At 34.0% G+C, this 14,561-nt stretch overlaps 1 protein-coding gene across 1 annotated transcript in view; it reads right to left on the bottom strand.

Annotated features, from left to right (window-relative positions):
* SPAG16 (sperm associated antigen 16) overlaps positions 1 to 14,561 on the bottom strand; it is a 1,100,078-nt gene that overhangs the window by 369,262 nt on the left and 716,255 nt on the right. Inside the window, exon 15 of the mRNA XM_049768212.1 lies at positions 6,910 to 7,036. Coding sequence (XP_049624169.1) covers positions 6,910 to 7,036 — 127 coding nt within the window. The remainder of the gene's footprint in view (positions 1 to 6,909; positions 7,037 to 14,561) is intronic.

Genomic DNA, 14,561 nt, shown 5'->3' with positions numbered 1-14,561 from the left:
AAGTCATCTAATCCAATCATCTCACTTTAGAGATAATAAAGTTGAAGTATACAGAGGTATAATGTCTTGTTCCTGGGTATATCATGTAATTATTCTAAGACTAAGATATCCTGAAATGGAAGAATAATTTGTTCAAAGATATTGTTAGCATCATTACAATCTTTGAAATCATATCTATACGGATATACAAACTTTAATACATTGTGAAAGTCAGCAATTTTTAACTATCTTCAATTTTGTGTAGGAGAGGAGGCACACCTGGTATACTACTGCATCTCTGATCAGGAGTCACTTCTGAAAGTTTGTGGGGATAATTTGTTTAGTATAAGGCAAGCTATGTATTCAATGTACCATCTCTTCAGTCCAATTTTCATTCTATATTTGAACTTTAATTAATGACATTTAAAATTCATTTCAGTTGGTCAATTTTGATCTATTATTGAAATGTAATAAAATTCTTAAAATGTAGGTATGGTGGGTCGTACCAACATACCTACAGAAGATAGGACTCTCCTATCCTCTCCCGCTCAATCCCTGGCACCCCATATAACACCCTCCTCCCCCAAGCCACTCCGAGTGTGATCTGAGCACAGAGCCAGAAGAAAGCCCTGAGTATATCTGCAAGTGAGGCTCAAATACCAATGTCCTGAGAGTGAGGGAGATTCTGACAAGGATATTGTCACTAATCAATGAATATGTTAGATTCCCAATCAGAATAGGCTAGTGGTAATAAACTATGAATATTATCCTTGAGCTAGAAACATATTTCTTAAATTTTTGAAGTTCTTCCATAAGTATTATTCTGAAGGTATAGTAAACTTCACCTTAAAGCTTTCATTCTTTCAAGCTTTTGGCTTTTTATTGTAAAATTTTTATACATATTTTACAAAGGTACAAAACTTTTATTTGGTAAGAAACAAGATATAGACTATGAATAATAGCCAATATAGGTGGAATCAAGTTTATGTTTATAACCATCTTTGCCATGGAAACTCAAAGGCAATAATTTACCAAGGAGATTCATCCTCTCTCTCTTTCACATTCTCTCTGTCATTTTGGACTAAACCTGGTGGTGCTTATGGCAATAGAAATTCATGCATATTCATATATACAGTATATCCTTCTTTGTGCATTTGTTACAATAATAAATCCAATGATTTTTACTGAAAAATGATATGAATTTTACATGAGCCAACTCAGTTATAAGAGAAAGGAATTTGATTCAGTTGTGAAGGCTGATCTTGTCTTGTTATTACATCTAATATCCTGAGCACACTACCTTGGAAAATATGTTGATATAAAGCCAGATATTAATTTTTTTAAATTGAATAAATTCAATTCTGCTGTTTTAGTGTGAAGGCTATCTTAGACAATATTTAAATAAATGGATGTGGCTGTCACCATTAAATCTCTGTAAATACTTGTCAAACCATTCTACATATATTTCTACAACTTCTGATCTATCTACTATTATTTTTGAGTGTTTTTACTCTGGTTGATGGAAGTACAAACAATTCCTAGATTTCTCTCAGTGCCAGATTTTTCCATTTAATTTGTCAGGTCTTTCTTCTGACCCTTAAGCTTTATTTCTCTGCTGTCACATATTGAACCTCTATTTTGGAAAATGGAAAGAATTTGATCATCTGTAGTTCTTTCCAGCTCTCTTTTTGCATTTCTCTTTCCTGCCAGGTATCTGTGCTGCTAATAGATCTCCTTTGGCTTTCGTATAAGATGCAAGTCTCTCACAGCTCTGGAAACTATTCTGTTTGTCCTGATTGCAAAAGCATGGAAACTCTAGGAAGTCGAAAGGCACTCATTTTTTCCTCTGCTTTCCTTGGGAGTATCACTGTCTTTTAATAACTAATGTTCAATATCTGAAAAAACATTGTTTCATGACTTTACGCTTCAGGTGGGAAGGCAAATATAGTCCCTATTAGTTCATCTAAGTTGGAAGTGGAAATCCAATAGATTTTTTGGTATTTCAAAGAAATTGAGGTTCAGAAATGTTTAGAAATATTCACCAAGACTATTTAGGTAATGAAAAGTAGAAAAGCTTCATAAAGCAGGAATTTCTAACTTCTTTTTCTTGGGGGGTGGGGATGGGGTTGAACCAGCAGCGCTCAGGGGGTGACTCCTGGCTCTACGCTCAGAAATTGCTCCTGGCAGGCTCGGGGACCATATGGGATGCCCGGATTCAAACGCTCTACTGCCATGCTATCTCTCCCGCCCCCAGGGTTTCAAAATTTCTAAATGACTGTTTTCTGTAATCTAGCTCCATGGTTTCCAAAGAAGAAATTAAATGTAAAGTGTTTTTTGTTTATTTGTTTGTTTGCTTGTTATTTTGTTTGGCCACACCCGGTGACTCTATGGAGTTACTCCTGGCTATGCGCTCAGAAATTGCTCCTGGCTTAGGGGACCATATGGGAAGCCGCGGGATAAAACCGTGGTTTGTCATAGGCTAGAGCTTGCAAGGCAGAAGCCTTACTGTTTGCGCCACCGCTCCGGCTCCAAGCGCAATGTTTTAAAATGCAAAACAATAAGCTGCTGCTGCTGCTAACAGAAATAGATGAATGAAATTCAAACTAAATATTTAGAGGTTATCTTGTTTTAAATGGAAGGGGCTTTTGCATAGTTCCCACAGTGTCTTATTTTTTCCTTTTTATTGAACCATTTCCATAAAGTTCTGCTTGTGAAAAAATATTTAGGTTTATCTACAAATGATGGGGAAAACCTTCTGATTTTGATGATCTGACACTGATAAGCTTTCTCCTGAAAAGTTTCCATGTGGCTCAATTTTAGTTGGTGAATTTTTCTAGGGATTGGCATTCTTCAAAAATTGTACTAGAATTACCTTTTACTATGAAGGTGCAAATATTGCTTAAACTATATAAACATGATGGAATGAGATATGTGCAAAGTGTATATATAAATTTTCAGTTCCTTGTTATTACTTCCACTATGCAATTGCATTTAACATTTTCTGTAGAAGTAATAAATTTTTGAATGGTAAAACATATGACACTTTGAGTATGCCAAGTGAGAGGTATATTTAGATACTACTCACAAAAAGATGTGTGCATTATAATTACCTGGAGGCTCTCTGTTTAATGAGAAAAGAACATTTATCTTTCTATAAATGCATACTGTGCTGCAATTATATACTAACATATGCATATTATCTTCAAACACAGATCATCTGTCATAAAAGAGTTTCTGCAAATAAAACATGAAAATATATCTATACTAATTTCTCCTTTAAATGTGTGAAAAATTACTTTCTTAAAGCAAAGAAAGCTTTATAAATTTTTAAAGATTATAAAATCTTTAATATTTTAATTTATCATATATTTTGTAGATTAAATAATATTGATTTAACCACTTATTTGTATTTTGATAATATAAAAATGTGATATTTTAATCCTTGGTTCTTTTGGTATCTATTGTTATTAACTCATTCACTAGAAAGTAATGAGCACAGATCTGTTCATCTTATTCACACATAATTATGTTTAAATATTTCTCCTCTAAAATGAAGTAGATGAGTTCTCAGACTTCTAGTTCCAGAATAAAAATGGTGGGTAACTGTTTGAAGACTTCTTTACAGGATTCATCTTGACCTTCAAAATCTCATTAGAATACTATAAAACAATTATATGTGAAATTTAAATAAACTAATATAGTATATAATCCTAGCTAATAAATTGTACCTTAATTTATCCTGCACTGTGCCAAGTATGTAGTGATAGCATTTTTCTTGATTATAATGGTAAGTCATTGTATTAGGAAGTTATTCTTTTAGAGAACATAAATTTAAGATTCCTTCCAATAAAAATTATCAACATGTATAATGTAGCAAAGAGCTACTCTTTCTGTCTCAATTATTCAGGATATCTAACAACTACTCACAATCCCGCAGTTAAATATTGTATGAGAGAATGCTATAAACACTTCTACATACTTATATGATAGGAAGATGATGAAAGACATATTTAAACGTTTTCTTCTCAGGTCTATGGGACTAATGATTAAGAAAATCAGAATTTTATTTCATATAATTAAATTGGGACATGTGGCATTACATATACTTATTGTATCTGTCATTTAATTGTTACAATCAGAATTTACTTTGTGATTTTCACCTTTTTATATAAAATATATTTATGTAAGCACCATGATTACAAGCTGCTTGTAGTTGTTTTTACAATCATTAAAAGTAATCCCCCCTTCAATGATGCAACCATCTCTCATCACCAGTGCCCCCCTTTTCATTAGTTTCTTATGTTTGCCTCTCTAGTTTCTTCCCATTTTTATATATTTCAAGTAGTTAATGAGGGATGAGTGATAAGATAGCAGGTAAGGCATGTACATGACCTGTGTATGGCCAATTTTAGTTTAATCCTGAGCATCAGTAGTGGAGCTTCAGCACTTACCTGTACATGGCCAATCTTGGTTTAATCCTGATCACTAGTTGTGAAGCTTGAGCACTTACCTGTACGTGGCCAATCTTGGTTTAATTCTGAGCACCACTAGGAGGTATCCTTGAGCACAGAGCCAGGAATAATGCCTGAGCATCACCAGTATGGACAAAACCAACCCTCCCACAAAATCTAATAGTTACCAGAGATATTCTCACAGAGAAACACACATTTCACACTATTCAGTGATAAAAGAAACAACTGATTTCCCAAATTCATAATTTAAAATTAATTATGCCATGTTCCTTAAAAGAACTAACCAAAGAAATGGTTGTTAAGTTGAAAATCATATTCTCTCAAATGGATGAAGTCTTTTCTTTTTTTCTTGTCTTCTCTTCCTCTTTTTCTTTTCTTTTCCCTTTTTTTAATCTTTTCTTTTCTTTTTTCTTTTCCTTGCCATTATTGGGTCATACTCAGAGCTCAGGGATTACTCCTGCTCTGAGTTCAGAAATCAATCTGGCAGGCTACAGGACCATATGGGATTCTGGGGATCGAACCTGGGTCAGCCACATATAAGGCAAATGCCCTCCCTACTGTGCTATTGTTCTGGCCAGAAAACATTTCATTACAAGGATCCCTATCACACAGTTTTTGTTAATTATATTCAAGTACTTTGATTCTCACTTTTTCTTTTTCCTAATATTAGAGGTATTACCAAGACTACAACAATCCTGGAGAAAAAAAAATAGTTTATTGAAGGCCAGAATATATAGTATATTAGGTTCAGCATTTACTTTGCTTAAGACTGACATGGGTGGAATCTCAACATTCCATATGATCATGGATCACTATCAGAATGTTCCTGAGTGCTGAGCCTGTTTATTTAAGGCATGCCAGGTGTACTGCCAGGCATGGCTGCATTAATTGAAAAAAAGTTTATTGCATGCAGAGTCTTTAGATTGGATTGAGCTTGAAATTAAAATAGATAGTGACATACACTTAAATTCAGGTATCTGACATTCATAGAAAAGAACTTTTGGATTGTAGTAACAGCGACAGGTGAAAAATCAATGACAATATAATAGTCATTGTTATTGTATAGCATTTCAAAAAAAACTCCAATTCAAATAAATGTTTTAAAATTTCATTTTAAAATTTAAGTGCATGAATATCGGTTTAAGTATAATTAAAATAGAATTTGACATTAGTTATATGTCTATAATAAAATGCATTTTTTATATCAAAGCATATTTAAAAAATATTTGTTTATATGTTATGATGCAGTTCTCATTGTTGCATATCTATTCTGCACCATGTTTTCTTTTAAAATTCTGATTAGATCAAAATGACATAATTCAAGAATATTACTTAAAACATTTTAAGAGTTTTTTAGTTTTTTATTAGTCTAAAAGAAAAACAAACTTAGCACTCATAAGAAGATAAATGTACTATACTCTAAATTTTATACTTTTCAATGGCAATATTATGAATACCATCCCCATAAAATACATTATTTTATGGACTCATGAATTACTCCTATAATACACATACTTTCTGAATTACAGAATTCATGCTGAGTTTAAGTTATTTGTTTATTTTCTAGCTCTTAACATTTTAACATCTTGACCTTGATCGAATACTTCTAATTATTACAAATAAAGTTTAGTTTATTCCTTTTTTTTCTTTTTCTATTTATTTTCTCATCAGATCAAGCTGGGCTCATGGCTTACTCCTGACTCTGTGCATAGGGACCATTCCCTAGGGCATTAAGGACCTGAAGTAATGCTGAGGATCTAACCCATGCTGTATGCACTGTAAGAGACCTGTCCAGTATGCTATTTTTCTGATGTCCTCGATTTTATTTTTCACAAACTTTATTCATCTCTACTCTCAGCTATTTTATCTTCAGAAACCTCAACTTCCATGCAAACCTTCCAAACCTCAACTTACATGCAAACCTTCCAAATTTTTTCCAAGGGATATAGACACCAAGATTTTGCATGATATTGTATTTTATTTACTTCCTTTATTACTTTTTTTTAGTTGTTGGGCCACACCCAGTGATACTGTATTTTTATTTACTTCCTTTATTACTTTTTTTTTTTTAGTTGTTGGGCCACACCCAGTGACAATCAGAGGTTACTCCTGGCTATGCGCTCAGAAATCGCTCCTGGCTTGAGGGACCAAATGGGACACTGGGGGATTGAACCAAAGTCCAGCCTGGGTCAGCTGTGTGCCAGGCAAACGCCCTACTGCTGCACTATCACTCAGGTTCCTATTTCCTTTATTAGTTATAATTTTAAATATATTATAAATGTAAGTCCTTGTAATGTTACAAGTGCTATATAAAATTTAAAAAATACAATACATAGAAGATTTTCTAGTATATTAAAATCAAAATATATATTTAGAAGAAATAACAAATTAAAAACTGAAAATAATTTAGAATAAATATCAAAGATTGGTTACCATAATTAAACAAGAGACATCTTACCCATTGGATCAAAGTTCACCTCATTGCTGGGACTTGGACCCACATCAATGGACACAATTGGTAAGAGCTTCCGAAAGTCCCATAGTTTTATAACTCCACAGGCATCACTGGATGCTATCATGTGACCCTTTAAAGAAAAAGTTTTATTTATACACATATATAATTATTACAAATTTATAAACATATGTGATTATTCACAAAGATAGGTGCCACAATTTTTACTAATTTCAGAGAAAACTTTTTATTTTTTTCTTTCTTTTTTTGTTTTTGTTGTTGGGCTACACCGTGACACTCAGGGGTTCTGGCTATGCACTCAGAAATTGCTCCTGGCTTGGGGGACCATATGGGACGCCAGCGGATCAAACCACGGTCCGTCCTAGGCTAGCACAGGCAAAGAAGATGCCTTGCTGTTTGTGCCATTGCTCCGGCCCCATGAGAAAAACTTTTTCTAAAGTAATTTTTGTAAAGTAACTTTCATCTTTGTCTTGAACTCAAAACTGTTATAAAAAAGCATAAGTAAAAAAAAAACAAACCTTTAGATTCTGTGTTAAATTTCAGGATATAATTTTTCAAGAAAACATTTTAATCATGAATGTATAAAATATAATTCCTATATTCATTTATTGAATCCTATTCATAAAATAAATATGCATGGTTTGTTTGAGCTATAGTGAACAGTACATATATGAAAAATGCACTGAATGCATCTACATGCTGGCACATAAAACATACCTCCATAATATCAAGAGAATAGAAATTTCGCAGACTACCTTCACTGACCACAAGGCTCTGAAATTATTTGTGAATTCCAAAGGGACTCAGAAGAAAAACTTTAACACCTAGAAGTTAAACAGCCTCATACTCAATAACCAGTGGGTCCGAGATGAAATCAAGGAGGAAATCAAAGGTTCCTGGAAACAAATGACAATAAAGACACAAACTATCAGAACTTATGGGAAACAGCAAAAGCAGTACTGAGAGGAAAATTTATAGCTTTGCAAGCACACATCAGGAAGAAGGAGCTTACCTGAGTAGCTTAATGACAGAGCTAATAGACCTAGAAAGTGCTCAATAAACGGACCCAAAAATAGGAAGACAGAAGGAAATAACAAAGCTGAGAGCAGAAGTCAATGAAGTGGAAACCCAAAAAACAATCCAAAAGATCAACGAAAGCAGAAGTTGGTTCTTTGAAAAAATTAACAAGATTGATAGAATACTGGCAAAACTAACAAAGAAAGAGAGAGAGAGAAACTTGATAACTCGTATTAGGAATAAAAAAGGAGAGATCACTACTGATATGACAGAGATTCAAAGGGTAATCAGAAACTACTTTGAGAAATTCTACGCCACTAAAAATGAGAACCTGGAAGAAATGGATAAATTCTTAGACTCTTATAATCTTCCATGGTTGAAGGAAGAGGATGTAGCATATCTAAACACCCCCATCACCATTGATAAAATTAAATCGGTAATCAAATATCTGCTGAAAAACAAAAGCCAAGGCCCAGATGGATTCACTAATGAATTCTTTCAAACTTTCCAAGAGGAACTACTACCAATCCTGGCAAGACTCTTTCATGAAATTGAACAAACGGACACACTTCCAAATAGCTTTTATGAAGCCACCATCACCTTGATACCTAAACCACACAGAAATGCTACAAAAAAAGAAAATTACAGACCAATATCGCTGATGAATGCAGATGCAAAGATCCTCAACAAAATCATGGCAAATAGGATTCAATGCCTCATTAAGAAGATCATCCACTATGATCAAGTAGGTTTCATCCCAGGAATGCAAGGATGGTTTAACATCCATAAATCTATCAACGTAATATACAACATCAATAACAAGAAAAATAAAAACCACATGATCATATCAATAGATGCAGAGAAAGCATTTGATAAGGTCCAACACCCATTCTTGATCAAAACTCTCAGCAAGATGGGAATGGAAGGAACCTTTCTCAATATAGTTAAGGCCATCTACCACAAGCCAGTGGCAAATATTATCCTCAATGGAGAAAAACTAAAAGCCTTCCCTCTAAATTCTGGCACAAGACAAGGCTGTCCTCTCTCACCACTCCTGTTCAACATAGCACTGGAAGTACTCGCTATAGCGATTAGGCAAGAAAAAGATATCAAGGGAATCCAGATAGGAAAGGAATCAGTCAAGCTCTCACTGTTTGCAGATGACATGATACTCTACTTAAAAAACCCTAAAGACTCTACCAAAAAGCTTCTAGAAACAATAAACTCATATAGCAAGGTGGCAGGCTACAAAATTAACACACAAAAATCAATGGCCTTTCTATACACCAATAGTAATAAGAAAGAAATGGACATTAAGGAAACAACCCCATTCACAATAGTGCCACACAAACTCAAATATCTTGGAATCAACTTGACTAAAAATGTGAAGGACCTATACAAAGAAAACTATAAAACTCTGCTCCAAGAAATAAGAGAGGACACGCGGAAATGGAAACGCATACCCTGCTCGTGGATTGGCAGGATTAACATCATCAAAATGACAATACTCCCCAAGGCATTATACAGATTTAATGCCATCCCTCTAAAGATACCCATGACATTCTTCAAAGAAGTGGATCAGGCACTTTTGAAATTCATTCGGAACAATAAACACCCTCAAATAGCTAAAGCAATCATTGGGAAAAAGAATATGGGAGGCATTACTTTCCCCAACTTTAAACTGTACTACAAAGCAATAGTTATCAAAACAGCATGGTATTGGAATAAGGACAGGCCCTCAGATCAGTGGAATAGGCTTGAATACTCAGAAAATGTTCCCCAGACATACAATCACCCAATTTTTGATAAAGGAGCAGGAAACCCTAAATGGAGCAGGGAAAGCCTCTTCAACAAGTGGTGTTGGCACAATTGGATAGCCGCTTGCAAAAAATTGAACTTAGACCCCCAGCTAACATCATGTACGAAGGTAAAATCCAAATGGATTAAAGACCTCGATATCAGTCCCAAAACCATAAGATATATAGAACAGCATATAGGCAAGACACTCCAGGACATTACAGGCATCTTCAAGGAGGAAACTGCACTCTCCAAGCAAGTGAAAGCAGAGATTAACAGATGGGAATATATTAAGCTGAGAAGCTTCTGCACCTCAAAGGAAATAGTGCCCAGGATACAAGAGCCACCCACTGAGTGGGAGAAACTATTCACCCAATACCCATCAGATAAGGGGCTAATCTCCAAAATATACAAGGCACTGACAGAACTTTACAAGAAAAAAACATCTAATCCCATCAAAAAAAAATGGGAGAAGAAATGAACAGACACTTTGACAAAGAAGAAATACAAATGCCAAAAGACACATGAAAAAGTGCTCCACATCACTAATCATCAGGGAGATGCAAATCAAAACAATGATGAGATACCACCTCACACCACAGAGAATGGCACACATCACAAAGAATGAGAATAAACAGTGTTGGTGGGGATGTGGAGAGAAAGGAACTCTTATCCACTGCTGGTTGGAATGCCGTCTAGTTCAACCTTTATGGAAAGCGATATGGAGATTCCTCCAAAAACTGGAAATCGAGCTCCCATACGATCCAGCTATACCACTCCTAGGAATATACCCTAGGAACACAAAAATACAATACAAAAACCCCTTCCTTACACCTATGTTCATTGCAGCTCTATTTACCATAGCAAGACTCTGGAAACAACCAAGATGCCCTTCAACAGACGAATGGCTAAAGAAACTGTGGTACATATACACAATGGAATATTATGCTGCTGTCAGGAGAGATGATGTCATGAAATTTTCCTATACATGGATGTACACGGAATCTATTATGCTGAGTGAAATAAGTCAGAGAGAGAGAGAAAAACGCAGAATGGTCTCACTCATCTATGGGTTTTAAGAAAAATGAAAGACATTCTTGCAATAATAATTTTCAGACACAAAAGAGAAAAGAGCTGGAAGTTCCAGCTCACCTCAGGAAGCTCACCGCAAAGAGTGATGAGTTTAGTTAAAGAAATAACTACATTTTGAACTGTCCTAATAATGAGAATTTATGAGGGAAATGGAGAGCCTGTTTAGAGTACAGGCGGGGGTCGGATGGGGAGGAGGCAGACTTGGGACATTGGTGATGGGAATGTTGCACTGGTGATGGGTTGTGTTCTTTACATGACTGAAACCCAAACATAATCATGTATGTAATCAATCGTGTTTAAATAAAAAAAAAGAATAAAAAAAGAGAAAAATGCACTGAATGCATCTTCATTTTATATACTTGAAAATTGTTAGCACTGATTCTATTTCTATCTCAGATAAGAATGAAAACAAAAGAAGTTAAAAAGCAAATAGATTCAATACAATGAGAAATTTTACTATATTTGGAACCTGAAGTTGTTCAGAGGATTCTTTAGACCTATGGGGGTGCTCCTTAACAGTGCTCAGAGGACTCTGTGATATCTTCTCTGAACAATGCTCTTCAAGTATTGATCTACTTCCTAGGCCTAAAAAGAACAAACTTTCTAATTTTGAATAGAATCAATGGAACCAAGTGAAACTGATAAAAATTGCTAAAGTTGGTGCCTACTTCTATCAGTCAATTAATTTTAATAGAGGGCTAGAGAAATGTTTCCTTGATTTTAAAGCACTTGATTTGTGATTGGCAAATTCTTATTTGAATCCCTGGTGTTCCTGAGCCAGTGATTATTCCTGAGCATGGATTAAGAAATTGCCTGATCATTTCTGGGTGTTGACATGGCAAAAGAATTAAAAGGTGTATATGGTGCTATTTTAGTATCACTTTGAAGTGAAATAAAAGAAGGTATTTGGATAAAGAGAATGGGTAACAAAAATATAGGTGGATTTATTCAAGTTCCATGGACATAGAAGTGGGTATTTTCTTGGGATAAAATGTATTGATTATGTACACGGATGCTGAAATTATGGTCTGTCTGCACCTCTCTTCTAGTCTATCAGAAATTATTTAATGGAAATTCAATTCATATAACTAAGAGGGGTCCAGTGATGAGTAATAATAGGTACTGACTTTTGGCAGTTAGTAATCTATTCTAATTCTCATTACTCTTACTTAATTTCTGTGTCAACTGGCCAATTAGGCATGACGATTAGTCACACTACAATTTTGTTTAGTTTCTAATGAGACATTATGCTATCCCCAATTCAATATATAGCTTCCTTATTAAATGCTGCTTAATTGTTTTAGGTTCAAATTTAAATAATCATTATTTTCTCCCTAAATATCTAAAGACCCTAGAGATAATAACTGGATCATTATATATTTTATTATGATTTTTAACTAGTTAAAACATTTTTCATTTACTCTTATATTTCTGCCCTTACAGGAAGAAAAAGGTATTTTCCACTAAACAAACCTGAAATGCATCAAATGCCCAAAAATTAAAAATTCTATAACTTAGCAGTTGTCAAAGCAATAAAAAGCTTAGTCTCCAGTCTAATACGTGAAATGTTTAATCTTTTGTTAAGTTAAGCTGACTCTGAGAACAATGGAATTTTTTCAAATATATGAACATCTATTATAAAAATTGTGAAGACAGATTTTAATTTTCAGAAAAGTAAAGCATAGTTCTTAGGTTTAATAGGGCATATTAATGTTGAAAATTAGTTAGATTTTTATAGTTAATAGGGCTTTCAAATAATTTTAAAAGTTTTGCTATAAACAGTTTCAATGCATCACTAATTGCTATGAATCAATTTTACTACAAAAAATGTAGTTGAGAATTTGGTTTAATATGTCCACCCAGGAAATAAAAACAAATCTTTGTATAATTATGTGTCATCACGTTACAATAAAATGGTAAATAATCTTTCTTCATATTCTTTGTTTATGACTGTCAGTAAGTTTAATTACAAAAAAATCCCATTAGCAAATAAAATCTTGGAGGAAAAGTGCTTTAGTGCCATCCATGAAAGGAAAACATTTTTTAAGTTTTTGAATCTATATATATTTCAAAACATTTCTTCATTAAACATTTTAATCATATATTTATAGCTTTTATCTTTTAAGTGTTGTCAATTTTTTTAAGTTTCTCATTGTTACATATACTTCATATTTTAAGATGCCCTTTGAAAGCACATATTTATTTTACTCTTTGTAAGAAAATTTCTTAATAGATAATAATGCTGTGAAATATTTAGTGACTGAAGTGCCTTGTCTTCTTTTCAAAGAGTTTTGAAAAGTCACTTAACAATTTTTTACTTAATATTTGAGAACAGAATAAATCCTAATCAGAAGTTCATTTGGGTGTGGTTTTCAGGACAAGCCACACTTGGCTGTTCTCAGGCCTTATTCTATTCCAGATACTCAGGGATCAATCCTGGGAAGTGACTCTGTGTGGTTCTAGTAAAGACTCTGGGTTGCTTAGATAAAACCATATGTGGCAGTAGGAATAGAACCTGGATTGGCTACATGCAAGACAAGTAACTTCCTCTCTGGCTCCAACCAGTATTTCTTAATACAAATATATTTTATTATTTCATATATTTTGATAATCAACTTTTTATAATCCTGACAATTATCATGATTTGGTGGGTAAAAGGGCTGTTATAGATAAGGAATGAATTGTCATATAGAATTAAATTTTTCTATATTTCATCTTTATGTTGGGCAGAAATATATAGGATATTAACTTATTATGCAAAGCCCAGGACGCAATTATACTGCTGATGTGAATGCTGATAACATAGCTCTATTTTATTATACTCCATCTCTTAGAGTCAATTTAAATTTTTAAAAAAATAATTGTATAATTACATCCTTTTTATATACTTTCTCCAGTACTACATAAAGGGTGTAAAAATATTATCTACTTAAAGTTTTGTGCTCCATACTGAAAAATTAAACAGATTTCAAACATTCATCAGCATGTAGCGCAAGAATTCTGATTTATCAGTGCATTCTTCTGATCAGAATACACATAGGCATTCAGCAAATAAATCAAAATGAGCATCCAAGGTAAAATGTTTATTATTTCATTGACATAAAATTACAGAAACCCCCCCCCCATAAAACTTATGCCAAACTGGTAATGCTGACTAAAAGTATACATTACATATGTACAATAATGAATGGAAGATAATCCTCAAAAGTCGAATTCAGCTTTAGTTTTTAGGGTAGGAGTGATTTCTGAGCCCAGAGCCAGGAATATCCGCTGAGCACCGCTGGGTGTGTGGCCCAACCCACCACCACCCAAAAGTTAGGATTTTAAGTTAGAGTTTTTTTTTTTCCCCCAGTTAGTAGTGCCTTTTTTTGCAGTTAAATGGGAGCCTTTTTCTGAAGTTAGGAGGTGGTTTCTTTTTTTTTTTTTTGTCTTGTTTTATATTTTATTTATTTATTTATTTATTGTTTGTTTGTTTGTTTGTTTTTCGTAGATAGGGCCCTGTTCTTCAGGTTAGGAGAGCCTTTTTTTTTTAAAGTTAGGAGAGCTTTTTTTTGGAAGGGGGTTGGGCAACACCCAGTGACACCTAGGGGTTACTCCTGGCTCTATGCTCAGAAATCTGCTCCTGGCCTGGGGATCATATGGGAAGCCTGGAGATTGAACTGTGGTCCATCCTAGGTCAGAAGTGTACAAGGCAAACGCTCTACCTCTGCACTAACTCTCAGGCCCCTAGT

The sequence above is a fragment of the Suncus etruscus genome, chromosome 1 (genome assembly GCF_024139225.1).
Source record: "Suncus etruscus isolate mSunEtr1 chromosome 1, mSunEtr1.pri.cur, whole genome shotgun sequence".
Lineage (NCBI taxonomy): Eukaryota > Metazoa > Chordata > Mammalia > Eulipotyphla > Soricidae > Suncus > Suncus etruscus.
Note: the sequence above shows the minus strand (reverse complement) of the source record. Positions and strands in the feature narration are given on the sequence as shown.